This window comes from Cavia porcellus, unplaced genomic scaffold (assembly GCF_034190915.1).
Source record: "Cavia porcellus strain 051 isolate PalLab524CR breed Dunkin Hartley unplaced genomic scaffold, mCavPor4.1 scaffold_1, whole genome shotgun sequence".
NCBI lineage: Eukaryota > Metazoa > Chordata > Mammalia > Rodentia > Caviidae > Cavia > Cavia porcellus.
The window spans coordinates 240496744-240524526 of record NW_026947484.1 but is presented as its reverse complement, the minus strand read 5'-3'; the positions used below and the strand labels follow the sequence as shown (position 1 = coordinate 240524526).

The 27783-nt window shown below is 49.5% G+C and overlaps 1 protein-coding gene across 1 annotated transcript in view; it reads right to left on the bottom strand.

Annotated features, from left to right (window-relative positions):
* The window catches only part of LOC106028364 (uncharacterized), an 85938-nt gene extending 62629 nt beyond the window's left edge, over positions 1 to 23309 (bottom strand). Inside the window, exons 1-4 of the mRNA XM_063259856.1 lie at positions 23246 to 23309; positions 18012 to 18229; positions 2349 to 2657; positions 1116 to 1263 (exon numbers count right to left, since the gene is read on the bottom strand). Coding sequence (XP_063115926.1) covers positions 1116 to 1263; positions 2349 to 2657; positions 18012 to 18229; positions 23246 to 23309 — 739 coding nt within the window. The remainder of the gene's footprint in view (positions 1 to 1115; positions 1264 to 2348; positions 2658 to 18011; positions 18230 to 23245) is intronic.
* Positions 23310 to 27783: the final 4474 nt, after the last annotated feature.

The window sequence follows — 27783 nt, the reverse complement described above, 5'->3', positions numbered from 1 at the left end:
TCGCACGCAGGAGAGGGAGGGGTCCATTCCAACATTCCTACCCTTTTAATGGGGTTTCCTCTGTCTGCAATGCACCAACAACGCCCTGACAGCTTGGTCTCCCTGACAGCTTGGTCTCCCTCAGTGCCAGCCACCACCCAGCCCAGTTTTAAGTCAAAACAAAAAATACTTGGAGCCACTCCAAGCTGCTCAATTCTAAATTAAGGGTCTCTGATGAGTACCTGCATCTTGATACATCAGTCCAATCTAACATTTGGTGGCTTCCTTCCTTGTCTGTCACCTCGTACTTCTTCTGGCATGGATGCCTCTCCTGCAGGGCGCACTTGTTCTCGCCACCCTTGGGCACGCTGACATCTAACTTGGCTATGCACCAGGGAGCAAAGAAAGGCAAGGAGGGTAGCCTCGGCCATGTCATAAGAAGCTGTCAGGTCCTGTCACCAGCTTCTCAGTGGAGGGAGGGAGCGCCCCAGAGTGGCGGAGAAGGCTTCTGCTCACAGCAAAGCGGGACAGGAGATTTGCGAAGCGAGGGGGACCCTCTAATTCAGCTAGGTCCACCCAGGGGTCCCCGTTCCAACCTCCTGCCTCTGTCTGTGTCTGCACCTGAGACCTGGGAGAGCTGGAGCCACGCTGTACGGGTATTTACAGTTTCACCATCAAGCTTTCCAGCACACACGAAGCACTAAGCGAAGTGCAGGGGTCCCCCTCCCTGACCACTCCGAGCCCGCACTCCGAGATAAGCCATCCTCCCTTGCTACGCACTGGGAAGAGCTAGCCCTCCGATTCTGACCCTGCAGTGCGCACTCGATGCTTATCACCACGATTTTGGCGCCAGCGGCCATTCAACCTGCAAAGGCGTGTCCTGCACTGGTGCTTTCTTCCCTACAAATTCAGGTGGCTTTGCAAACCCTTTGCCACTGCAGGCCGCACATGGTCAGTATTTTACTTTCCACTGACACAGAAACCCGCGTTGTCTCTAAGCCTAACATCTATCCCAGCCAACCCATCTCCAAAGGTCTGTTTTGGGAAGCCCTTGTGTTGTCAAATCGTCAGGAAAACAGAAACTGCTCCAGATGCATCAGCCAGGAAGCAATTTAAAACTGCAGACGTTCACAAACCTGTGAACAGGACGGGACCAGGGACCACCGCAGTGGCTCTCAGGGGCTCGAAGGACCCACCCGGAAGCTGCCGTGGAGTCTTCCCTCTACCGAGGCCCAGAGGAGTGAAAGGTGGGTGAACTTCCCACTTTCTCATGTGGGTTTTCCCCTGGAAAAATAACAGCAAGAGTAAGAATGTGGGAAAATACTACAGTGCGTTGACATTCCATATTTTAAAAAATAGTATTAATTATTTTAGAGAAGCAAAATCATGGTGGTCGATACAAATATCTCAGTTGACTTCGGGTCTCGGGATTAGAAAGAATGCGGCCACCTAACGTCTGGTGTCCTTGTCGCTTGCTTATTTGACGTTAGTTTTGTTCTCACTGGAAACTGTAAGTAACTTGTCCTGGTTCTAGGATTCAGCACCTTCTGCAGCTGCACAGAAAACACTTTTAGTTTTCATCCTCTGTGGCTTTCACATTCCACAGGAAAAGCTTTTATCCGTGACACTCTCCGCTATCTCTGAAATCAAGGCTTTTGCAACCCTCACAAACCCCAAACTGGGTCTGCGAGCCTGACATTCCAGAATGTTCTTTGCTCGTGGGTAGCTTAGGAGCTCACAGGGGTGAACCAAGGCTCTCCAACAGCCTCCCCGGCCACTGACACATGTGTGAGTCAAAGTTTAAGAAACAGAACCAGCGGTGTGCATTTGTGTGTGTCTGTGTTACGTGTGTGTACCTAGGTAGATAGATATACACACATATATCAAGAGAGAGATTTAAGAAATGGTCAAGCAAAAGCAACCAAACTCTGGTCAAGCTCTGCAGCCTCAGGAGACCTGCGGATGAGGTTCAGTGTGGGTCCACGGGCCACTGGCTGCAGGATCCCTTCTTGCTTTGCACCAAGGGCCTCCAACTGGTTAGGTGAGGCCCAACCATGTTCCTGGCAGGAATCTGCTATACTCTAAACCTACCATGCAATTATTTCAATTAAATGTTAATATCATCATTTTTTAAATACCCTTGCAGAAGCATCTGGAATAATCTGTGCCAGCATATTAGGGCCCAGTCCTACTGGCAGTGAAGGCAGTGGTCACCGCGTCTGCTCCGAAGAGTGCCCACTAGGTGCCACCCTGCTGAGCCACCTCGGAACACGTCCTTCCTCCTGCCTGCCAGAGCCCCGCTCGGGCGCTACGGTTTCCTCTGCCCTACCGTGCTGTGTGCACCCCAAGGCAGCATCCTCCTGACTTACCTGATGGCCTGCTGCCAGCCCAAAGCCGGCAGAGGGCTCAGGGAATGCTGGCCGGGGGAGGGAGGGAGTGGCGGTCACAACGTCTTCGTGGGGAGGCGAGGCACGCGTGAGACCACTCAGAGACAGAAGTGACGAAACAGTAGACGCCTCTCTCGGCACCAAGCCCCGCGGTGCTCCTGCGAGGAGGAAGGCAGGCTCTTCGGGTGTCCAGATAGTAACCTCCTGAAGCCGGTTCCGATCCCCGGGTGAGGATCGCCTACCTTCCCACTCCCGCCCGGAGGCTCGGGCCAGAAACGGGCTTCTCTTTTCCTTTTAAGAGAAAAATGAATAAATAAATAAAATAGACCTTTGAAACAAGCTAATAGGAGAATAGTAACAAATACATTGCATATTGTTATGCTCACAGGAGTTACTCAGAGTGCAAGACACAGGCATGAAATACTGTCCAAACAATATTAGCGCAAACCTTCCTTTTCAATTAACTAAGAAAAACTAGCTACATAATAACTATCTTAACTATCTTGCGTGTATACAGCTCTTCTCCCCTTCCTTTGCTTTCTTTTCCCTTCCTCCAAACCTAGTTCCTTTTCCTTTTGGACAGTGTCTCCCCATTTCACAATATCAGTTATACATTTGGAATCTTACTCTTTCTGTTTCTCACAGCGGGGAGATGTTTACACATGAGAATCTGATTTACTTCACTTATGAGTATGGTCCTGAGTTGCAGCCATTTACCTATAAAAGTCTCAACTTTATCTTTCTTTATGACTGAGTAGTACTCCATTGCATTAAAAAAATCCTCATCCTTTTTATCTATTCCTTGGTTGATGAGGATTTGGGTTGTTTCCAACTTAGCTATTACAAATTGTGCTGCTATAAACATGAGTGCACATGTATCGCTGTGGTGTGATGCTCTTAATTCTTCGAGGAAGACACCCAGAAAGGGAATAGCTGGGTCAAATGGGACCTCTCATCCTAGTTTTTTGAGGAATCTCCACACTGATTTCCACAGTGGTTGCACCAGTCTGCACTCCCACCAACAGTGGAGAAGGGCTCCTTTTTCCCCACAGCCCCTCCAGCATTTTTTATTGCTTGATTTCTTGATAGTAGCCATTCTTTCTGGGGAGAGGTGGAATCTCAGTGTTGTTTTAATTTACATCTCTTGAGTGACCAGTGATGTTGAACATTTTTTTGTATATTTACTTTCTATTTGTATGTCTTCATCTGAGAAGTTCCTATTCATTTCAGATGCCCATTTTTGATTGGGACTTTAAATTTGGGGATCAAATCTTTATATGTTATAGATATAAGTCCTTTGTCAGAGGGTCAACTGGCTGTAATTTTTTCCCACTCTGTGTGTTGTCTTTTCATTCTGTTGATGATTTCTTTTGTTGTGCAAAAGGTTTTAATATGGTGAGATCCAATTTGCTGGTTCTTTGAAGTATTTCCTATATGGTCTGGGTTTTGTTCATGAAATCCCTGCCTACACCTGTGTCTTCAAGGTATCTACCTATTTTGTCTTCCAGCAGATTTAGTGGTTCTGTTTTAATATTTAGATCTTCGATCCATTTTGACTTTAGTTTAGTGCATGGTGATAGACAGTTTTAGTCTTCAGCTTATGAAAAGCCAGTTTTTCAGTACCATTTATTAAAGAGGCTGTCTTTCTTCCAGTAAATATGCGTGGCTCCTTTGTCAAAGACAAGGTGGCTGAGTGTATTTGGAGTTGTGTCTGCATCTTCTATTTTGTTCCACTGATTCTCAGGTGTTGTATTCTGTTTTTTCCAACGCCGTGCTGATTTTCTCACAGTAGCTTTGAGGAAGCTGGCTTCTTCCCACTTATCTGAAAACTCTGCCCATTAAGTACATCTGACTCCCGATCAACACGTGCAGCTGGGATAAGTCCTATGCTGTGCCTCTTCACCGAGGGTCTTCCCTGCCTTCCAGCCCTGCTAGAACCCTGACATGCTTCCCAGACACCATGAGTGGGCCAGCAGGTCCCCCTGGGAACCCAGTCCATGTCCCAGTTCTCAGACAGACTCAGGCTGGGAAGCACGTGCATGAAACAGCCGTGTGCCCTGCACCAGCACGGACACTGAACAGGCTGGAAGGAGCTTGGCCCGCCCCTCACTGCTCAGGGTGTCCAATCTGTCTCCGCTCCTCTGGGCAATGCTTCGCAAGGTCTCTGATCAGTAGAGGGAGCTGATGAAGGACAGTGGTTCCTGGACATGAAATGGGGTCTGAGTTAGGTGTACCTCCAGGATGAGGGCTCTTCCTCCCACTTGAGCCCTGGATACAAGACCCTAAAGCAGAGCCACGTCCCCTCTCGTGCCTCATCCTCCCAGCACTACAGCACAAGCCCAGCCTCAGGTGGACTTGCCAGGAATGGCTTTGGATTGGTTAGGAGAAAGCTTGTGAGGAGAAAGCATTCCTCTCCAGTGGCTGATGAGTTAACAACACAGGAAATCCCCAGGCCCTGTTTTCAAATTGCTTTCAATTTGCACATCCCTTGATGTGCTCTGCCTGTGGATTTCCCCCAACCCAGGGAACAGGACCTGGCCCTTCTGCTGTCCCCTCTTAACTAACCAGAAGACCAGACACCAGCTGTGTGCCTGCTGGGGCTCAGGGTGCGGAGTGACACAGGCAGATGGACAGATGCAGATGCCCGTGGGCACTCTGTGGAAGGGGACTTGGCCTGGACAGAACTTCTCTCCCTTGCCTGTCCCAAAGGAACAGCCTGTCTCTCTCAGAGAAATACATCAGCACGCCCAGAGCCCCTGCACGCTCCCCCGGTGAGCCGTGGCTCGTTCCACCACCATCAGTCTCCCAGAGAGCCTCCCCAAGTGGCTCTTTGTTTCTGGTTTTATCTGAAACAAAAATAGACTCTTGCAAATATTCCAGTGTTGGGGTCACCGGTTCACAGGCTTCTCCAGCCCTGGCGGAGGTCCCTCTCCCTGAGCTCACTTGGAGACTGGCTGCCTCGGGTACAGCTGGTTTAATTGACATGGTGGCTTATCCGACGTAGCGTGTTCCTCCCTCAGGCCTTTTGGATGGTTCTTGGATATGAAGCTGGTGAGAGACCGACGCCAAGCAGCCAAGCACCTTAGTAGAGCCAAGACATAGACCACTGGGGCCGCTCATAATCCTCCCAGGGAGTGACTCAGCGATCACCCAGGAGAGCCGAGGCCCTTCCCAGGACACGCTGAGCGCATAGGTCTTGCTGTATTTAATTCACTCTCTGCCGCGGTGTCTATTCATATGTCTTGCCTGCCACTGAAGTGGAATCTTATGGAAAATAGAAGCCAAATCTGATTCTGCACCAGGACCTTGCCAGATACACAAGCAAACAACAACCCTCCCATAAAAATTCTACTAAAAAGCCGAGCCTGTGGCGCACGCCTGGAATCCCAGCATTTGGGAGGCTGAGGCAGGAGAATTGTTTGCAAGAGCGAGACCAGCCTGGGCTACAAAGTGAGCTCAAGACCTGCCTGAACTGCATAGCGAGACCCTGTCTCAAAAAGACAAAAAAAAAAGTTCTACTAAAAGACCCCCGATGAAAAGAAAAGGCTGAAGACCACATACTCATGTGGCAAAGTCCCTGACGCTGATGTTGAACTAGACCAGGCCATTGAGAGCTGTTTGTCTGGTCCGTATTAAACCATCGCTTCCCATCTGTCTCCTCGAGCTCAGCATTGCAGCTGTGTCTTCTGCTTGCATTGCATAGTGTAAGAAAGAACTGTGTTAAAAAGTCTGGTTTATTTACAGAAGGAAAGTTGTGCAGTGTGTGTCCCATCTTGGTCTGAGGTCTTCCCTATAAGCACCCTGCTCATCGCTGTCTTAGGAGCACTGTTCCTTGCCTCGGCTGCCGAGAAGACTGTACATATAGGCAAGCCCCAGCTCTGCAAACTGCACAGAAAAGCATTCTCAGAACTGAGCTCACCTCCGACATTATTTCAGATCCCTAGTTTCCCTTTGACCCACTCCCTTGTCTTTTTATTTAATACCATGCTTTATAATCTGCCTCGGGATTAGTTAAGAGGTGAACTTATTAAACAGCTTGATCAGTTAGAGTAAGTTAAATTTTGCTACAGTAATAAATCCTCCCAAAATCTCAGTGGTTTAAAAGCATAAGGATGTAGGTGCGCATCTATCTGTCACTAGCTTCTTACATAACGTTGCTTGGAGCTGTGCCTCCGCCGAGATGCACCCTGACAGAAGCTGCACTGGCCATCGCTTCCATGATGACTGCAGAGAAGAGGGCAGCCCGCCCAGCTCGAAGACGTCCCCTGTGCTCACCTGTCCTCGGCTGATGAGCACGACTAACTGCAGAAAACACGGGAATACAAAACAGCTTCGTCCTTCTGCATCCGTGAGCTCTGCTCACGGCAAACCCAGTAGTGATGGCGACGAGATAGCACACCACTCAGACTGGGGCTCTTCGGAAAATACAAAGGGAACAAAAGTAATAAAGTTACATATTTGTACAACACGTAGGTATTGGCAAATTGATTTTATTGATGGGCCACAAAATTGTCCTGTTCAAAAACTAATTGCAAGAGTAAAGGTCTTCTTAAAATTATAATAAATATCTGGGCACATCAAATAAAACAACTTCACATTGGTGACTTGAACATACAAAGTGAGGTAAATGTAATGACTTTTGCTTTGTGTGAGTTCACATGTATTCATTGGTTTCTTAGATATATTTCTCTTAAATATTGCAGCACTGAATTTTTCTAAAGAATGTAAGTTTTTTAACCTCATCTTACACTTTCAGATTTTCCCCTGAAACTGCCTGCAGTTTTTTTCAGACTGGCATGTTATTAATAAATTTTAAATGATCAATTCTTTCCATTGGCCCTGCATTGTAGGCCATAATTTTTTAATTAAGAAAACATTCTGCCTCCTGACGCTGAGAAAACTGGTAAACTTGGAGAAAATTCAGTTAAATGGAGGATGCTGTCCATTTTAATTATTTTTATATTGAGACGAGTAAATATTTCGCTTCAAATATTTTCAGATGCTTTCTTTTTGCCTCAGAGTAGTTTTATTTGACAAAATATGTCAAATAAATTGTGTCTGTTTATGAGTCTTGTAAACGGTTCACCAGTTGTAGATGCTCAGAATGGCAGGCTTACTCAGCTGCATCTCATCCCAGACGGAAGATAAATTTGCTCACTCGCTGTGAGCCCCAGCCGAGAGGCTTCCTGCAAAGCCGCATACCCTAAAGTGCCCTCCAGAACTGAAGTATTAACCTTAGCGGTCCATCCAGAAGTGCTCACTATTTAATTTTTTAAGCTCCTCCCTTGCTTTGTAGAGAGAAGTTTTGGTGTCTTCTAGTCCGTAGGCTTTGTTCTTCTCAATTGCAGTTCACTAAAAGATTCAAAAACTATGCCTTGGGGTCATTCTCTTAATTTTGATTAAAATACTATTATTTTGCGCTCAAAATCAGATTTGTCACAAAAGTTTTGCAGTTCAGTCTTCTGAATTTATGCAACTACAGTTTCCAATAGAATTGATATTTTAAAAAAAAACAACTTGTTCACAAAGTTATTCACTATGCGTGCTCCAACCAATTCCAAATACATTCCCACTCTAAAAACATCTTAATTCGGTAAGAAAATAATTTGGTCTCTAACACTGTGTTCCACAAAAAACGTATTTTTATTGTTGCTGAGAAAACTCTCATGTTCAATGTCTTAACAAGTCAAACTGTCATCATTTCATCAGTTTGACCTTTGAGGGAATGAACTCACCACAGCATTGCTTTGGTTCCGTGAATTGGATCAGGTCTGAAATTATCTTAATGGATATTCTATTTGAAGCATCTCATGACGCTGATTTAATGTTGGCCTCATGTAACTGCTGGAGAAATTATTTTTCTCCCGACAGAGCCAACATGTCCACTGCTATCATTCACTTTCCATCCCTGCCCAAAAAAATTTGGAATTGGACACTAGTGGAATTAACGCAGAAGAACAGTCATTGAGGCTAAATGGGTCATAAAATGATCTGTAAGCACCCTTTGCAGCTATTCATCTGATTAACTTTGGGCAGGACTTAAAATAACCATAAATTTCAGAGATGGCGATGTGTCTTCAGCGGGTTTGTGTCTTCTGGGTCCTCTGTGGTCAAAGGTATTACACAAGATCAACAAACACTTTTGCAAGTTGCAATTAATCATTAGCTTCCCTGAAAGCTACAAAAATCAATTCTTAATTTTGTTTTTAAGCATGCATTGTCAAGTTTTTAACTCATGTAACAGACTATGCTCCAGCTTCTTCCAATAGCATGCACAGAGAATAAAGACACGCTCTGCCGCCCTCATGCAGGGAGTATACCGCTTTCTTCTCACACACAGCCTCTCAGGAATGTTTACTCCCGGTTTCTACACACACATGGGACACAAACGTTCCCTGTGTCTGGGAGTCCCGCTGATCCGAGGCCTGGTGGCTCACTCTGTGGCACAGGCCGAGGTGCTGCTTAGAACATAACCATCTTGTACCAGAAGAATCCCCACTACCACGCCCGGGACCGCGCCCAGGCGCCTCCTGTGGTCCAGCAGGGTGCAGAGTACTGCGTGCTGTCCTTCACTGGCCGGTGCCACCGCGGTTCAGACTGGAAGGGGAGCTGGGCCATTGGAGCCTTCTAGAGCAATGACTCTGCATCTTCTGTCACACTGTACAGTATCTTTATTATTAAGTTTATTGGTGCAGTTTAGATACACGTATTGATCACATCCGTACCTGTACGCCCTGTATCTTGGTTCCTCTTTCCCCATCCTCTCCCCTCCTTTCTGCCCCTCTTCCTCTTCTTATTTACAAAAATCAAGTAGGGCCAGGAGCAATCTGGCACCACATAAAAAATTTTTAAAAAAGATGTACATTGCTGTCCCAGGGACAACCCTTAAAATAGTAGCGCAAAACATATAGCTAAAAATCCAATAAAGAAATCAAAACAGAATGATAAAAAATATTTGATGTGTTCAAAGTTTAAAAGGAAAGGAGAAAAACAGAATATGAAACAGATGGGAGAAACACAGAACAAATGGGGACGTGCAGGCCTCGGATCTCCTGGACCACTTGGAGGTCTCTTCTGCCTCCTCCGAGTTCCCAGCCAATAGATCAGGCCGTTCTTCAGTTACAGATGCACCAGAGGCCAGGAGCCATGCAGGTGGACATGCGCTCTATAAGAGGAAGGAAACCCCCTTGGAAAGGAACCAGACAGGGACGGCAGTGCTGGTCCTGGACTAGAAATGACGTCTGCTTTGCTAGCTTCTTACCAGGGAGATTTACAAAACTGTGCTGAGTCTTTTGTAAATGTACTAACATAGATCCATCCTCCAGGAAGGGGAGGTGCTAGGGACACATCATTTCACCCGTCAGCCCACGCCAGATATTCAGCATAAACTACAAAAACCTCAGAAGAGGTCACAGACACCCGTGTCCCAAATGCTGGACGCAGTGCTTTGTGTGTCCAACCATCAGAACCCAGAGGAGAAAGGACAGATAAGGTAGAATTATTATGCTGTTATTTTTTGGGTCTGGGGATCAAACTCATGAGCTTGCACTTGCTAGGCAGGTGCTTATGCCACTGAGCTAAATCCCCAGCCCTGTGCTGCCATTCTTAATGTTTTAAGCCCTCCTAGGTCTTCTAAGGAAAACCCAGACACAACCGAGGAAAACGTTCCTGTTTCTGTGCAAGATCAGATACTGGGCACGAGATCATGCTGGGTTTCCCCCCAGCCCTGCTCTAATTGTGAGGCACTGGAGGGCTGACTGTCCTGGCTTCCAGCGAGAGGTGAGGCCAGCCAGAAGCTTCCTTTCCTGCTTGATGACCAAAGAGGTCTGAGGCACCTGCAATGCCCCATCCACAGACTTCACCTAGGAACCCTGGGTAAACTTAGGCATCATGGGTGAGCCAATTCAACTGCTTACCGATACAGGGTCTGCTCACTCTGGTTTGATTTCCTTCCCTAGAAAACTCTCCACTAGGTCTATACCAAAGTTGGGTTCTATGGGACCCCTAGACATAGATTCTTTCCTCCTGCTCTGATGTGTCACTTTGAAGGCCAAATGTTTAACCATGAGTTTCTAATTGTGCCACAGTGTCCTACTCCCTTGCTAGGATGAGATTTATTAGCTAAATTGGAAGCAATTATCAAATTCCAGCTAAGGACAAACTGGATTTTACTCGGTGGGACCACACCAGGTCTCCCTGACCAAACTGGCCAAGTGGATCCTGCGGCATGGAATCACGGAATACCTGGTCGGAAAAATATAAGACTAACTGAAAGCAGTATTCAACCAAAGAAGATGCATGTAAAGGCCTTCAGCCTCTCATCACAGGCTTTTAAAATTATTCCAAAGCCTGCCAGGCCCCCTGCGATACTCCCACTCTCCCTGTAGTAAAGACATCAGATGATTCAAGACCTCCACCCCACTGATGAGGCTGCCATTCCAATTCATCCTCTAGGGGCAGACCCACATCAGTTCTCCCCCAAATTCCAGGGGCCCCAATTGGTTCTCAGTCTTAGATTGAAAAGATGCATTTTTCTCCGCCCAGACTCCCAACTGCTGTTTGCCTTTAAATGGGGAAATCCCCATTCCAGAGAAAAGCAGCAACGCACTTGGACAGTCCTCCCACCAGGGCTTGGAAACAGTCCTCAGACTTAGTGGGCACTAGAGAAAGACTCGAGGAACGTCAAGATTAATCAAGGAACCTCCCTACAGTACGTTGATGGTATTCTAGTTTGTAGCCCAACTCAGAAATTAACTAACCACAACACTCTACAAATTCTCAACTTTCTGGTGAAGAAGGGCTATAAATCTCCAGAGAAAAGGCTCAGATATTCTTCCAAAATGTCAGTGTCCAGGATATATTCTTAAACCAGAGGAATGACAGGGACAGGCTCCAGGTCATCTGTGATCTCGGGCTTCCTGCACCAAACAGTCTACCCACTACTTGGGATGGCCAGCATTTGTAGGATCTGGCTGCCCAATTTTTGACTAATTGCAAAGCATTTATATGGGTCTGCAAAAGGCCCTAAGTCTGTGTGCCTAGAATGGACAGTGACTGACAGTGCCTTTAGGGAGATAAAGTATGCCCTTACTCAGGCTCCAGCACAGGGAACACCTGACTAAAGAAAAACTTTCTTTCTCTACATGCCAGAAAAGTAAGGAGTTGCAAGTGGCATACTTTTCAAAGAAACCAGGTGGGTTGGCTGCTGGATGGCCGCCCTGCCTGAGAGTAATAGCAGCTACAGCTGTGCTAACAGAAGAAACTACAAAGTTAATGTTAGGACGGAGACTAGGAGAGCAGACCCCTCATCAGTTCAGAGCTATTCTGGAGACAAAAGGTTATTTGTGATTAGAGGAGCATGGCTCACCAAGTATCACAGCATACTCCTAGATACCCCTGAGCTTATTATAAAAACTTGTACTACTGTTAATCCTGCTTTTATGATGCCTCTATGCCCAGGAGCTAGTCACTCTCGGGAGCAAGTTATCTCTGACATATAAAGTAGGCAGGACGTCAGTGATCTGCCCCTCCAAGACCCTGAAGAGGTGTGGCTCACTGATGGAGTGGCTTTGCTCAAGCACATTGAAACGCAGCTTATGCAGCAGCTGTTAGCACAAAACAGGTCATTAAGTGTAGACTTCTTCCTCCAGGAACCTCTGCTAAAAACTTGGAGAGAGGAAACACTTACTTATCAGGTAAATCCAAGTGAAAAGACCCTTCTCAGGGATCCTTGCCAGACCTACTGCAATAAAGGTGACAGAAATAGACAACTGGATTCATCTTTCTAAAACAAAGCCAGTCCCAGCTGAACTGTCTGAAGAACAAGAAGTGGGAAAGAAGAAAGCTACTTCTTTGGCCCTCTAGAGTTTTGAGATTTCCCTTCAGAAAGCAAGACTCGTGTCCTGCTACAGAAAGCACGGAAATCTGACCTGCTCCTCGTATTCAGGCTCATCTGTCACCAACTTTTCCCCTTTCCTGACAAGTGCTCCTTCCGTCAGCCCAGCCAGTGAGCTGCAGCACCCCAAGATAGCTGGAGGGTACACGGGTCCCCATAGGTAGGGGCTACAGCCCCTTCTGGCCTGCAGAAGTTGTACAAGACAGAGCTCTCCGCCCCTTCCGCAGCCCATAAAGAATCACAGGTATTTGTGTCTCTCAGGGTGAAGTGAGGAGGAGATTAGGGTGCAGGTGAAGGTCGTAGGGGGACCTGCTACCTGCTAGATCCCAGACGCATGTGCAGTAGCCCTGCACATGGAGTTCTCTGAGAACTGGTGCGGGTTTTAGTAGGATAGCCCAGGCCCAACACCAGCCTGAAGCTCGGGTCCCAGCCCTGCCTCTCAGGACCCGGATGTAGCAGCTCTTGGGGTGTCCTCGAGATCTGAACAGCACAAAGAGAGGCAGCCATGAGCAGCGGGTGCATCCCGCCTTCCGCCACAGCCCACGCTGTGTTTCCCAGACACAGTGTGTGCTTCTATCTTAGTTCACTCCCTTTTTCTGTTTAGTCGGTCCAAACTCTCTCTACAAGCCAATTTCTCTGCCATTCTTCATTTTTGCTTTTTTGAATAAACTTTGCTATTGCTTTTTGGAAAAAAAATTCCTACTGTATCAATAATATGTTGCATAAGAATGTACCAAACACCACAATTAAAAGACCACTACAATCAGAATGGACCGACAGAGGAGAATAAATAAATAAGTCTCAGCTATAAGCTGTCCACAAAATGAAACATGAAGATAAAAACAGTTTTGGAGTAAAAGAAAAGGAAAAGGAAAAAGTAGGCAAATGAATTTCTTTAAAAAGCTGAGTGGCTGAATCTATGTCAGATTAAATAGACCTCAAGGCAAGATTGTTAGCAGAGATAAGAGGGAAATTTTTGTAATAATAAAGGATTCAGCACCACACAACACATCTAAGTGTGCCTGCAGGTGATAGCAAGACTTCCTAATAAGGGGCTGGGGATTTAGCTTAGGGGCTGGGGATTTAGCTCAGCGGCATAAGTGCCTGCCTTGCAAGCAGGCAGTTGTGAGTTCGATCCCTGGTACCAGTAAAAACGAAAAAGACAAAAAAAAAAAAAAAAAAAAAAAGACTTCCTAATAAATAAACCCAGACCTAAAAGAAATACAAGGAGAAGTTGGCAAATCTGTGACAGAACTGGAGGCTTTATTACCTGCCCCCCAAGTTGGTGAGAGAATTACTGAACCCAAAAATCAGCACAGATACAGAAAAGGTAACCGACATCAACAGACATCCACAACTGCAGACCACGCAGTCCTTCCAAAGGCAATTCTAGCAGTCACTGTCTGCTTGGCCATAAATTTCAAAATATTATATATCATGGAGGTATGTTCTTTGGGCACAACAAAATTAAATTAGAAATCAGTAATAATCTGGAAGTTAGAGACTTCCCTCCACAACAACTATTTAGAAATTGAACAAATAATAAATAAATGTCAAAGAACTGAAAGAGGAAATCAAAAAAAATTTCAGAATCAATGAAAATGCAGACCTGCAAGATGCCGTGGACGAGGGGAGAGGAAAGGGCGCGGTTCTGCCTGCTGACATTACAGAGGGAGGCAGGTTAGCATCAGTGACAGAAGACCTCACCTTCAGGGAGGAAAAGGAGCACATTTACCAAAAGTAAACAGACAGATCAAAATAAAAATAAAATTAGAGTCAGAAGGTAATCAGATAGAAAACAGAAAAGCAATACCAAGAATATTGTTATTGAGAAGATTAATAGAATTAATAAATACCTCATAGAAAAAAGAGAGATCAACGTCAGAAAGAAAAGAGGGCATTCCAGACCTCACAGAAACAGAATGAGAGAATATTACGCACAGTGCTGTGTTAATGCACTTGCCAACCGAGGGCAGCTAGAAAGTTCCTTTGGAAACACGCCTCGTCCCAGTGACCCAAGGTGAAACAGAAAGTGTCTTCAAAGAAATTGAAGATATCAGAAGTGTTCTGAGACAGGAAAACTTCAAGCTCAAGTGATTTCCCTTCTGAATTCCAACATTAATCAAGAAATAACATCAATCATAGGAAAACCTTTTCAGAAAATACAGAGAGCAGCATTTCTCTACTCCTTTACTGATATTACCATCCTCTTGATATTCCAACGCCTGTGAAACAAAGCATTTCAGCAAGAAAAGTTCTCCATGAGCTCAAGTACCAAAGTCCTTAGCAAATATTAGTAAACACCTATCGTGCACCGGTAAACTTACTGTAGAAATGCAACACTGAGTTGGTTTTTGAAAATCAAAGAAATTCATCATATTAACAGAATAAAAATGAAAAGGAAAAATATTTGTGAAGATGCAAAACCCTTTTGGTTTAAAAATGTGCAGACACTGTCTGTGAGGGAGAAGCAGGAGCGCCTGCCTGCTCAGCCTGTCAGAGGCAGCTGCAGAAATCATGCCTCCAGCGGTGCTTCCTGAGCGAGCCCTTCCCCACCTTCACGCCACCCCCAGCATCGCAGGTCTAACAGCAGCGATGGCCCTCGGCAGCTCGGAAAGCCGAGAAAAGAAAAAGAGACGGGAGTGACATGATTATTCACCAAGACTTAAGAACAAGGACGAAACAGCTAGAAGAAATAAGTCAATCTAGGCGATCAGGGCCTTTCCAAGGTCAATACTGATCATCAAGTGTATTTCTATAAATCAGCATCAAAAAATAAGATAACAAAATTATACATGTTCATCTATAATTACATCAAAATGTAAAGTACTTAGGAACAAATTTAACAATAGTATTGCAAACGCATTTAAAAATGTTGCCACGCTTAGATACATTAGGGAAAGTCTAAATAAATATCAAAAGAGCAGGTCATGTGGTTGGATATTTTCTGAAGCTACTGAATAAATTGAATGATCAACTACTACATTCCAGGCACTGTCCTAGTCACTGGACAGAAAATAAGGTCCTGACCTCATTACATTTAAATCCTAAAGAAGCAAACAACCAAAACAAAAATTTTACCCAATATAAGGTCCTGCCAAAAGCTATGAAGAAACCAGGTAAAGGAGAGAGCAATGCTAGATGGCTGTTTTATAAATCAGCCAATGAAAGCCGAGCAGAGGGCTGAAGAGGTGAGAGAATGAGCCGCTGTGTAAATCAGAGGAGAGAATTTCCGACTGACCCACCAGCAGGTGCAAGCGTCCTGTGGCAGGAGCAAGCCCATTGGAGAAACAGCAGAGAGACTAAGGCTCAGGGACCCCCGACTTCCAGGGTTGGGGATCTCACTGCAGACCACACAGAGCCACAGCTGAGGCTCAGGAGTGTGCTCGGCGGGCTTGATAAAGACCACTCTGCTGCTATGGGGAGAGGGAAGCTTAGGGGGCAGAGAGTGAAGTGGGGCGGGTGTGCCCTGCACTGTAAGGGAGAGTCAGGGGCTGGCTCTGCACAAACAGGCCACGGGGTCTGCTCGGGATCGCACGTGAGCTTTGAGGGAAATAGAAAAGTCTAAGCGGCAAGAATGAAGTCCCTGTTTATAACATGGTGGACGGTGTACAGACACAGAAAATCTAAGGCAGAACAAGGGTGTGCAGCTTCTACAGCTCTAGTGGGGAATCGCAGTCCAGGGACAGGGTCCCCGAAAAGGCAGAGGAGCAGGAGCCACCAGCCGGTGCCAGGGCGAGCGCTTTCCCCGACCCTGCCACTGAGAGGCCACACTGCGAAGGCAAAGCCCGCAGGGCCCAGGCAGAGAGGACCTGTGGGCAGCCCACCTCCAGATGGTGCTGAAATCCTGTGAGGTGAGACATGGGGCCAGAGGAGAGGGAGGGAACAGGAGGCGGAGGGGGAGAGGAGGGGAGGGGAGGGGAGGGGAGGGGAGGGGAGGGGAGGGGAGGGGAAGGGAGGGGAGGGGAGGAAAGGGGAGGGGAGGGGAGGGGAAGGGAGGGGAGAGGAGAGGAGGGGCAGGGAGAGGAGGGGAGGGGAGGGGAGAGGAGGGAAGGGGAGGGAAGGGGAGGGGAGGGGAAGGGAGGGGAGGGGAGGGGAAGGGAGGGGAGGGGAGGAAAGGGGAGGGGAGAGGAGGGGGAGAAGAGGGGCAGGGAGGGGAGGGGAGGGGAGGGAGGACAGCAGCAGGGAAAAGTAACGACAGAAAACATTTAGAAAGCTTTCCTAAGTGCTCCCCTGCACGGATTTGCAGCGGCTCTGACCGTCCTCCTCCATGCCACAGGCCACGGGAACACAAGAACTTAACCAAGGCCCCATGGTGGGCAGTGGTGAGGGTGGCTTTGGAAGCCAAGCCATTAGTTTCCTGGACTCGGTCTGAGCCCCGTGCGCTCAGTGCCCCTAAAACAGGGTGTGTGCAGGGCAGGAGACCCCCAGCAAATGAGGCTGAGGTCCTTTGGGACACTGGAACGTCCAGTCACTGAGCTAAAACACAAGACCCAGGCTTGACGCTTGTTCAGGCCATAGACCACCTGAGCTGGGGCTGGAGCTGTCTGACCACGCTCACCTGGTCAGGCCACGTCCCCTACAGCCGGACGCGGTCCTGCTCCTCCAGGCCCTGTCCCTCGGGTCCTGAGAACACACTTCATGGCTGCCTCTCTGCCTAAAAGTGCTTTCAGCTGGCTGCAGCCTGGGCCTTGAGCCCCTGGCCCAGTGAATGTTATGTTTTTGATCCTTGTTGTTACCTCCATTAACTTATAGTCCCAATAACGAAGTGTCTCTCAAGACCTTGACTAGGTAATCTGTTTACCATCAACGTTAGGTAAAGCATGATTGTGTGTGTGTGTGTGTGTCTGTGTGAGTGTGAGTGTGACTGGAGCTTGAACCCAAGGCCTCACAAACACTAGGCAAGGGGCTGGGGATTTAGCTCAGCGGCATAAGTGCCTGCCTTGCAAGCACGTGGTTGTGAGTTCGATTCCCGGTATGGAAAAAAAAAATGGTAGGCAAGAGCTCCAGCACAAGGCTATGTTCCCGGCCCTTTTTATTTTCACTTTGATACAGGGTCTCAATCTCCAGGCCGGACTCACACTTTTAACCCTCCTGCATCTGTCTGCCAAGCTTCAAGTGTGAACCACCAAGCCCAGCCAACGTTTGTGCCGAGATCCGTTACCATTCGTCACGTTGTTAATGGCATTATTTCTTGGGTTCACTCGTCTCCTGGTCTGTGAGTCGCTCTCCTTTCGTTTTGTAAAGGCCTGTGTGTCAGGGTTATTAACTAACTCTGCCACGAAGGTTGCAAACAGCCTTCCCAGTTTATCTGGATTTAAGTATTCATAGGATGAACAGAATTTTCTTAATTTTGTTAACAAAATTCACAAATGAAGAACCTGTGGGTGGCTCTCTTCTGATGAAATGATTAAATCAGGTCTGTATTCTCTGACAGAGCACACGCAATGCACCCTCCACAGCAGCATCAGTGCCGTGAGGCCCACTGAACGCCATCTGGTGACCCAGGGTCTCCGGTCTCGACCTCTCCCCTTCTCAGGCTTTTCCCTTTGACTCCAGAGGCCTCACTGAGACTTTGGAGGCCATCCGTGCACTCATCTCCTTCCAAGGCTGACTTTTAAGGGTGCAGGCATCCGAGGTTGACGGCCAGCATGGGAACCCGGGCCTCTGCCTGCTTGCATCTGTTTGAACCCTCTTTAGGAGAGTGCTGTGCCACAAAGCTGGCTGTGTTGGACCCGTAACACACTGACCTGCCTCTCCAGGTGGTGGCGGAGCTGTTCTGACAGGAAGACCAGACAGACAGACAGGCCAGGAGAGGGCCAGCAGGGCTCTCCCAGCGCTGGGTCTTGCTCCAGTAGAGCCCGACTGTGGTGGACGGGTCTGTCATCTGTGAACAGATCCAGCGCTCTATGGACAAAGCCCAGCAGTTGCCAGACCTCAAAGCCCTCCAAGTACAGCGTGGCCAGAGCTTGAACAGATGACTTCAGCGGTGGGCAGAGCCAAGAGCCAAATACTTTGTCTTCTGCTATTTATTTTTAAATCATGATTATGTGTTCCCTCTTTCCTCAGGGCCATCCAGCATGTACTAACACTGTGCAGAGGCTCCTGGGGGTCTGGCCCCTGGCATGAGCACAGAGGAGACATCAGGCAGGTGCTGGGAACAGGATACCCATGGCAGATGTTCAAAGGGTGGACCGCACTTGGCTGGACTCGCTATCCAAGAAACATATCCTGCTCCAAGGCCACGATCATCTGGGAACAGTCTCGGGCACTGGATCTCCACCCTCAGGTAGTGCTTACCTGCCACCCCTGGAGAGGAAGCTAGGGAGGTTCGAGGGGGATCGTGTCCCCCTTACCCTCCTCTGCTCTTTGAGACCCAAAATCCCAGCCCTTTGGGGGCTCAGACCTTCAAACAAACCCCCAGCTGCCACTCCCCGTCACCGCCATCTACCAACCTCGTGCAGGTTCTCTTCACTTATCAGGCTCTGCAGTGTCTGGCCACCACTGTGCCCACCGAGAAGTCCCTAGGTGAGCTCGGCATCTGCTCGGACAGCCCAGGGCGCACTCAGAGGTGGCCTTCGTCTTCTGTCCACCCTGACCATCACTGCCGGCCAGACATTGCGTTCCTCGGTTCCCTGCCATCTCTGAGCAGCCTTTCGCTATTGGGAAGAATATTTTCAAGGAAGGGGTGCAACAGGCGGAAGGAAAGAGAGGGCTGGGGTGAAGCAAGCCTCGCCCCTCAGCCCCCACCGCACCCTCCTGACACCTCTGCCCGTCTCGGAAGGCAGCACCTGCAGAGGGACTCGCGAGGCCCATCCCGGCCAGCAGCGCCGGCCATCCTTTCATCTTTAAGCTTGCAGCCGTGGGTTCCGGCACATCCTCTCCTCCTTTCTTCCTCTACCTGATGACATGCTCCTCTCCTCCTCCGCGGTGACCTCGTCAGCCGTACCCCAGCTCCTCGCGATGGAGTTCTAAGAGTCGAGGGCTTCTTAAAACTGCCCTCTCCTGTCTTCAAACTGCTCTTACGGCCTCCGGCCTGACCCATGCTACCCACTTCACGGCTGAAGTTAATGTACATGCTGATAAGTCTCAAATCAGTATCTGCCTACTGCGGTCCATGATTGTCTTACCGTAACTGATACCACAGACTGGATAACTTATAAAAACTAGCATCCTGCTTAGCTCACAGTGCGGAGCATGGCATGGCTTTGGCTTGCAGCTGGTAAGGGCCATCTTGCAGGGCCAGGGCCCGGGGGAGGGCATGAATAATGAGACGGGCGTGAAACGTTGCTGCTGTACAGGTCTCTCCCTCTCACAGTGTCATAATGGAGTTCCGCTCTTCCAGTCCCGGTTACCTTCAAAGACCCCGCCTCAAATACCGCTAGGCAGATGATTTTGAAAGTTAAGTTTCCAATACACGATCCCACGGGACCACCCAAACTGGAACAGTATCTTCAGTCAAGGTGTCTCCCTAGAAAAAATGCTCAGCTGCTCAACCCTCCACTCAAGTAACCCACCGGCTACGTCAGATTCCCATCAAGCCCTGCCCCAGCACTCGGCAGATGCTGGCTCGTATCTTATTTTTGCCTCCATGTACCTGGTTGTCCCACTCAGAATCCCAGCATTCCCTTGGGCCATTCTCCCCCTCACCCAAGCAGTCCAGTAAGGCCCTAAAACTGCCTTCACCCATGCCCCGCTGAACTTCTGACGTCTGTCCCATTCTGTCTGTCCACACCATTCTCTCCCTGGCTCATGCTGCAATCACACAGCTGCACCTCGGTGACAGCCTTCCACCTGCTCGTGCCCTGTGCCACAGCCAGGACAGCCTGCAGCATTTTCTAAAAGACAGACCAGAGAGGAGGGCCACGGGTTGATGGCCTCAGCATCTGTGGGCCCGAATTTAGCTGCACCTGGACATAGACGTAGCCCTAGGAATACCTAGAGGCCTTTACAGGGGTCTTGGAATAAAGCCCCACGTGTTCTCACTGTGACTTTTCCAAGGCCCCCTATGACCCGATTCCTCTCTGTGTCACCCGCTTCTCTTAGCAATGTACATCACTCTTCAGCCACCAGCAGCTCCTTCCAAGCTCCAGCTATGGTTAACTTTGGTCACTTCAGGTGATCACCATTTCCTCCCGGAAGTCTCCCCAGAGTCCCTGGGTTTGGGTTTGATGCTTCCATCAACACTAACTACCGGGCTGCAGAACTCTCCATCTGTGTCTCTGCAGTGCTGATTTCCCACACCAGCTGGAATTTCTACTTATTGGCAAGACTCATGCCAAGTTGCCCAACCCATTGCCAGCTGGGGACCCCTTTCCCTGCGCCCATCGTGCTCCCCTGTGAATGCCCAGGTTCCACTCCGAGACAACCCTTCACTGTTAGCAGTCTTCTCTCAGCCAGGACCAGAATGTCCATACAGACATCGAGCCAGCACCTGCTCTCCCCATGCCAGGAGGAAACTGAGGCTCACAGAATATGCTTTCAAAAAACCCTTGGAGAAGCTGTGACTCAATCAATCCAAGAATCAAATCTGTTCAGAGTTTCACCTCCCACAAGCAAGCTCATGAGCACACTTTCAGGAGCCTGCAAGGCTGACCTCAAGGCTGAGCCTGAGAGTTCTGACCTCAAAAGCACTGAAGCCCTACTGTGGCGGGAATCTGGCAGAACTAACTGGGCTGTACGTGGCTTGGTGTTGGGACTAAATAAAATAAAAAACATAGACTACTCTGGAAAATGAAACCACCTAGACAGCCTTGAAGGTTTATGACCAGAAAGCCCCTCAGCCAATCAGATGCACAGAAAGAAAACCAAATTTAGTCACAGGAGCTCAGTGGATCTTACGGTGGCCACAGATGCTGAATCACCCGAAGAGGAGGTGAAGGGAACCGTCAAAGAGGCAAAGAGAGCACAGGTCTGGGCCCCAGGTGACATGGTTCAGACCAGCGTCTCTGGGCAGTTACTGAGCCTTGACCTGCCCTAGGCCAAGGCAGAGGACAACACAGAAAAGTTAGCAGCTGTCTGCGGAAGCTGCGACCATCACAGAGCACACCCGGAGAATCACGCTCCTGGTCCCCAGAGGCAGGGACTGCTTAGTGACTCAGCTCAGCTTCTCCGAAACGCCCCTGAGAGGAGAATTTGGATGCCATGACTCTGGGAGAGGAGGAAGACTGGGATGAGGAGGGCAGGGAGAAAGGAGTGAGGGTTTATCCCAGGCAGAGAAGTCCCGGAGGTGGGGTAAGCTCTATCTTGCCTGGAGACACGGGGGTGCAGGTTACGCCTCCTCGGGACGGGTAACGCTTCGGCGAGGTCTTTCACAGCCTCCCCCAAGGTCACGGCTCTGGGACCCGAGGCAAAGCCCACTCATTCTGACACAGCCACAAACAGCAGCTCTAGTAACTCCCAGACAAGGACACAACAGAAGGCATTCGAAGAAGCGGAAGGAAGAAGAAGAGAACAAGAAGAGGGAAGGGGAGGAAGAGCCCACACACAGAATTTATTGTCATAAATAAACTGAAATTCCTGAGCTGGGTTTGGGTCCGGGCACACTGAATTCAGGCCCTCAGATGTGTGATGATCACACCTTGGCGCACTGAATTCAGGCCCTCAGATGTGTGATGATCACACCTTGGCCCTCCCTGGTTCTGTTTCTCTGCTCTCAGATGCTGCCTGGAATCACAGCGCAGGCACCAGGAGCTCGGCTACCATTCTCCAGCTGAGCAACCTGAGGACACTTTCCCGGGGTCTCCCAGTGCGAGTCCTAGATCACTTCCGAGTCACTGACAGGCTGAACCAACATCCCCAGAGGAATGGAGCCGGGGAACGAGTGCTCTTCGTGGAGAGCTGACCGTTCCCTACGTGCCTGCTTCTGCAGGGAGGAGTGGGCCCTTCAGTCTCAAGAGAGGTGTGTTCCCAGGCGCCTGCTGTCCTCCAGAGGGAAGGACCCACACACGTTCACTGTGGGCCCTGGTTTTCCCGAGAAACAACTGTCAGGACTTTTCTTCCTCTGGGTGAGCCGCTCTGAGCCAGGTAGAGACGCTGCTGAAGTGGCTTTGGGAAATGCCTTGCCCTTCTGATAATTCTGTCCTCTCCTCTGCTCTTAAATCCTGGGCTTCACTCCTCACGTAGGACTTGAGCACAGTGTGAGCCTAAACCAATTAAATGGTCACAGTCGCATGGTCACTCTCTTCCTACTTCTTACTTTGCAGATAGATATGAGACCCATCAGAACCAATCAGAGACATCAGACAGCAGCCAATATTTCTAAGAAAAAGACAGCTGCTACTTCCAGACAAAGTTGAATCTAAGAGAATACCAGACTAGGAGCTCATGCAATCACTTGAGATGGGGGTTAGGGGGGTGTTTCTGCTTCCAGATGGAGTCAGCTCCAAGGAGGCAGAGCTGAGAAATGGAAGGAGACCAGAGAGACTCGGGATCCTGGTGACAGTGAATGAGGTGCTGTCTGAAGCCGAGTCCAAAACTAACCCGACCTCTGCCTGCTAAGAGAAGTGAAGGGATACGTTCTCTTCTGCTTAAATTACTTTGGGCTGGGATTTCCACCCCTGAAAGCAAAATCTCCCACACATATACATCCTTATAGCTCACTATCCTCTGGGGCCTCAGCAATAGCCCCCGGGGAGACGTCGTTCACACTGACAGCAGCGCAGCAGTAGCTTCTATAACTGACTCAGCTCCAGCCCTACCACAGCTGTTTCTTAGTGGAACTCAGCGCTGTTGGTGCAGGCCTTGAGTGTCTTCTGTAAGGCCAGGAGCAATCCTAACTCTCCTGCAAAATGAGTGGCCAGAGACTGGGATAAACAGATTAATCTCATCATAATCATGGGTAAGGCTGGGAGGAGAGGGGGTGTAGCTGGGAGCCTCCACCAGACCCCCCAGTTATGGAGGAGAAGTTACCCACTAAGGAACGGCATGCTCATATCAGAAGGGCAGGCCAAGGAGAACACTGCAGACAAAGCATGCAGCCTACCAGCGGCGGACAGGACAAGGAGCACCAGCATCGCTACAACCTGAGAAGGGAAGGCATGTGCCATGGCCACGCATGAGCCACGTGCAGAGCACAGACTTGTGCCTGGTGGTCAAGAGTGTTTCCCCTTTTACCTGCTTCCTTTGCTGGGGAGCTGAGCTCAACTTAGGACGCAGGAATGGTTACCAGTTCATGCTCCGGGTCTGCACTATCAACTTGAGTGCATTCCTGGACAGTGGAAGCACAGACAAGGTGTGTCTGTCACCCCAAAAGCCCCCAATATGGACACCAAGCTCCAACCTCACCGTGATGTGAACCACCAGGAGCCAGGACCACCACAGCCTTCCCTCCAAGAAAACAGCCACGCTATGGAGATAAGCAGTGGCCTGTGTGTCCAGGGCTTGGTCCACATACTTCCTAGCTCACCCACACACCAGCGAGCTCCTGCAGAGCCACAGTCCCACAGTTCTCTTGAGTCTTGATAAGCCCAAGCTATGATCCTTGAGAATCTCTCTCACTATCATCATCAGCATCACCCCAGAATTCCCTCGCCCATGGATAGTCTAAGGGCTTTCCTGTTACATCTTCTCTAAGACGTTTCTCCTTAAGGCCAAGACCCAATCCAACATTCACCTCTCAGACCATTCAACAGGAGAAACCCCAAATTGGAAGCAGGAGACCCAGCTGCAGACGCTGACTCCCTTGTTGTGAAAGCCCGAGCCGGTGCTGCCTGTCTGAACAGCTGCCTGCTCTTCGCATGACCATAATCCTCCAACACGGGGTTTCCAGCATCACCTGGCCACTACAAGCCCTGGACACGACCCTCTCCTCCTCTGTCCCCATCCCAGCTTCCTCCGACTCCAGGCTGCCTCTGCTCCCAGGGAGACCAGAGTGCTGGGAAGAGAGGCTCTTGCCCCTGCGACAAGCGGAGTCCAGGGTGTTTCTGTTTTAGAAATAAACCATGTACTCCTTTTCATTTGGGGATTGAAAAGCAAACACAAAAGAAATGCAAGAGAAACTGCAGAGCTGATTGCCGAGGGCGCTTCCCATCATGCAGTGTAGACAGAGAGCACCTAGCAGGGAAGCCGAGCACAAGGTCCTCACTCGCTAAGGCCTCCTGCCTCAGGCTGGTGTCAATTCAGGAGAACTGGATGGCCCCTTCATCGCCGGACTCAGTCAGCCAGGGACCAGAAGAGACGCCCTGGAGAAGGGCGCTGTACAGTTCCCTCTGGAAGTTATTCCTGCTGGGCCCCATGTGCCAGTTCTGCAGAGGATCACGGGTGACAAAGGTACAGTGACATATGACACTAACTGGAAGCCTCAGCACTGGGCTAAGAGTACACACATGCAGGTGTGTGGGCAGTATGGATGGCAGTGTGGATATCTACCCAGGGCTGTCGCTTGCACACACACACAGGAAGAGGCACATCCAATCTCTATTCGACGCTGGAGCACCTTGACCTCCAAAGCCCCTGTGAGCCAGAATCTGAACCTAGGTGTGAACCCCTGCTCCACACCCACACTTCCAGAAGTCCACAGCATGGGAAATCTTTTTAGTTATGTCAGGTTACTGTCCCTCTTCTTGTCCCCCAGTCAGCTGCCCCCCACAGCACAGCCGTTTCCAAGAGAGGCCTGGGCCACAACAGCTGCACTGCGTGGGGTTTGCAGCTGGCACCTGTGCCCCCCGGCAATGTGCCTGCAGCATCCAACATGCACCATGGACACCAAAGCCCCCGGCGCACAGTGAGGAAGGGATGTCCCTGAGAGCACCAGGCAGTTCCCACTAGAGCTGGCTGTTGAGGCCCAGGAGAAACTCTACGAGGTAAAAGCAGGGCGTGGGGACAAATTCACTTTAAGAAACCCCTGGGATGAGACTCACAGAAGATGCTCTGGAGAGGGTGGCGTCCAATAAATCATTTTCCAAATGGGAAGTGGAGGTCTGGACTGGAGAAAGCAGGCCAGTCCAGGACAGCGTGAGCTGGCCCGAGAAGCCAGGCAAGTACAGCAATTTGGAAAAGCTCTGGACACACACAGTCCTGAGTTCAACCCAAACTTCAGTGTGGCTAATTATTCACACCAACTTCTCTAGGACTGGAATCTTTATAAGTAAAGCAAGAATACCTAGGCCCATAGGGTTAATTAAGAATAAGTGAAATACTGCATAAAAAAGTCTAGTATTCAGCAGGAGCTTAATAAGTGCTGGCCTCTGCTCTTCCCGTGCTCACCTTCTCCCATCGCTCTACACACAGCCACAGCTGTTCCTCAGTCCACTCGCTGCACGGTGCTTGGGTGTTCTGCTCTGAACTGAAGGGCTTCTCCAGAAGACGGGAGCTTGCCCTGGAGAATCCAACATTCCAGGAACTGCAGGAGACACAGTGCCAATTGGAGTCCAAAGCTTACTTCCCCTGCCCCTTCCCCTCTGTGCTGAGCCATCAGAATGGCAGGACTAGTGTGAGACCCTCCTCCTCAGTACCTGGGTTGGCCTTGCTGTATGAAGGAGAAGGAATCCCGAGTCATAGCACCATGAGGTCCCAGATGTGGCCAAGGGAAGGGCTGGGCAGGTCCCTGCTGTCTGTGGATCCAGAAAAGCCCTTCTGAGTCACAGAACCACACAGGTTTTGTGGTTTCACAAGGCAGCAGGGACTCAGGACTGCAGCGGGTATTGGGAGTTCTACTGCCACGTCCATAGAACTCCTAAGATCACGCGGTAGATCCGGGCTCAGAGCACACAGGGCCACCTCAAAAGACAGCGACTCCAATTGCATCCTAGCAGGGGATGACCACCTTCCAAAGACCACACTAAGAATCCCTCTAGTCGGAAGGGTAGGAGGAGAGGGCTGCGAGGCCCCTCAGGACTCAGTTGTCTGTGAGGCCACCAGAGAGTAGAGCTCAACTCCACCAAAGGCTCGGGGCATAAAGTGGATAGCACCAAATATCATGACGACAAGGGCCTTCGTGAGCTCAGGAAACACACCTCCTGTCTTTTGACCAAGTGTAAATTTGATCCGTGCAATATCATCCAAAAACTTAGCTGCCACTTTCCAGCCAGGAAAAGTCAGGCTGAAATGCCCTGCTTCCCTCCCCAGCCCAGAAACTGGAAACCACCTGAGCCTAGCAAAGCAATCCGTACAGCGCTGACCCACTGAGGAAACTAGGTCACCCAACAGGGGGCTACCTGGAAGCGGTGCCCGCCAGCGAAGCATCCAGGCTGGGCCTCCCAGGACACACACATCTCTGTCCGTTCAGTCTCCACACCATTAACAAGCAGAGATTTCCCTAGACTGCTCCTCGCCAGGCTCGTTGGGAAGGAGGAAGACAAGTTTCCCGAGACACAGAAAGTCACTTTGTCTGGGAACTGGCCATAACCAAAGTGGGCCATCTTCCTTCTCCTGAGATTCTAAGGCCTTTATGCCAGTTTTGGGGTGGAGGACTCTGCAGCAGGACCACGGGCACTGTGTCAACAGCCAGTGACCCGGATTCATAAATTGTCTAGAATCTAGACCTGCTCGTCCATGCCCTGTTTTCACCCACCAAACCTTCATTCATTCCAGAAATGCTTATGAATCATCTACTATGCACTAAGTGGACATGACCACTGCCCAGTGAGCCTAGTGCTTGAAAAGCACTGCTATGTCTGCTGGAATCCCTATCATCTGTGTCACCCCTTACCCCAGTTCCATTCCACCCCGTCAGTGACTCCCGCTGCGGAGGGGCAACATCCCTGCAGAAGAGGTGGAAACCTTGGAACACATTTCAGAGTGGTCTCTGTGAGAATGTGGAGAGCCGGAACCCTCCCCAGTCAGCACAGGAATGGTGTGGGAGGGTGGGTTCCCTGAGCACCACAACAAATCCACTTGGCTGAGGAGGGAAAGCCCAAGGAATGGAAGTACCCAAGTCACCGACAGATAGTGTTTCCGACTATGAGAGAAAGAGGAAGCTCCCACAGAGGCACGGCTTCTTCGTGGCCTTCATCCTCTCATAATTCTGCCGCCATTTTGGTTTTGTGTTGTCACTGTGGTTGTGAAGATGAGATAGAAGCAGAATGTCGGGCACCGTCATCTCCTTTCACCCACCCTGATGGTCTTCAAATCACTGGGGCAGCCCTGTTTAATACACGGAGCCCTTTCAGGGGCACCAAGATGTGGGTTAGAGGGCAGAGGCACAGGCAGCACTGTGCCCTCTCCTGGTCCTGCCCTGTGGAAAGAGTGGTTTTTGAAGATATTCTAAGGATGGAGATTTGTGTGAAGAAAGCCTCTCACAGAGCTTTCTGGAAGTCTCCCCCAGTCACTCACCCACCCAAACTGGGACCGAAGAGAATGCTGAGTTATATCTCCATTACTTTTTTTTTTGAGACACGATCTCACCACATTCCCTCAGCCTCACATGGGTCACCCAGGGAAGATGAAGCCTGCCCACGGGAAAAGGAGAATTGACAAAGGCCACGGAACAGTGGTAGCAGTCTCCTGACTTTCTCACTGAAGTAATTTTCAGGACCACGTAAGGGTAAGAGTGCTACTCAGCAAAGCCTGAAGTGAGAGGAG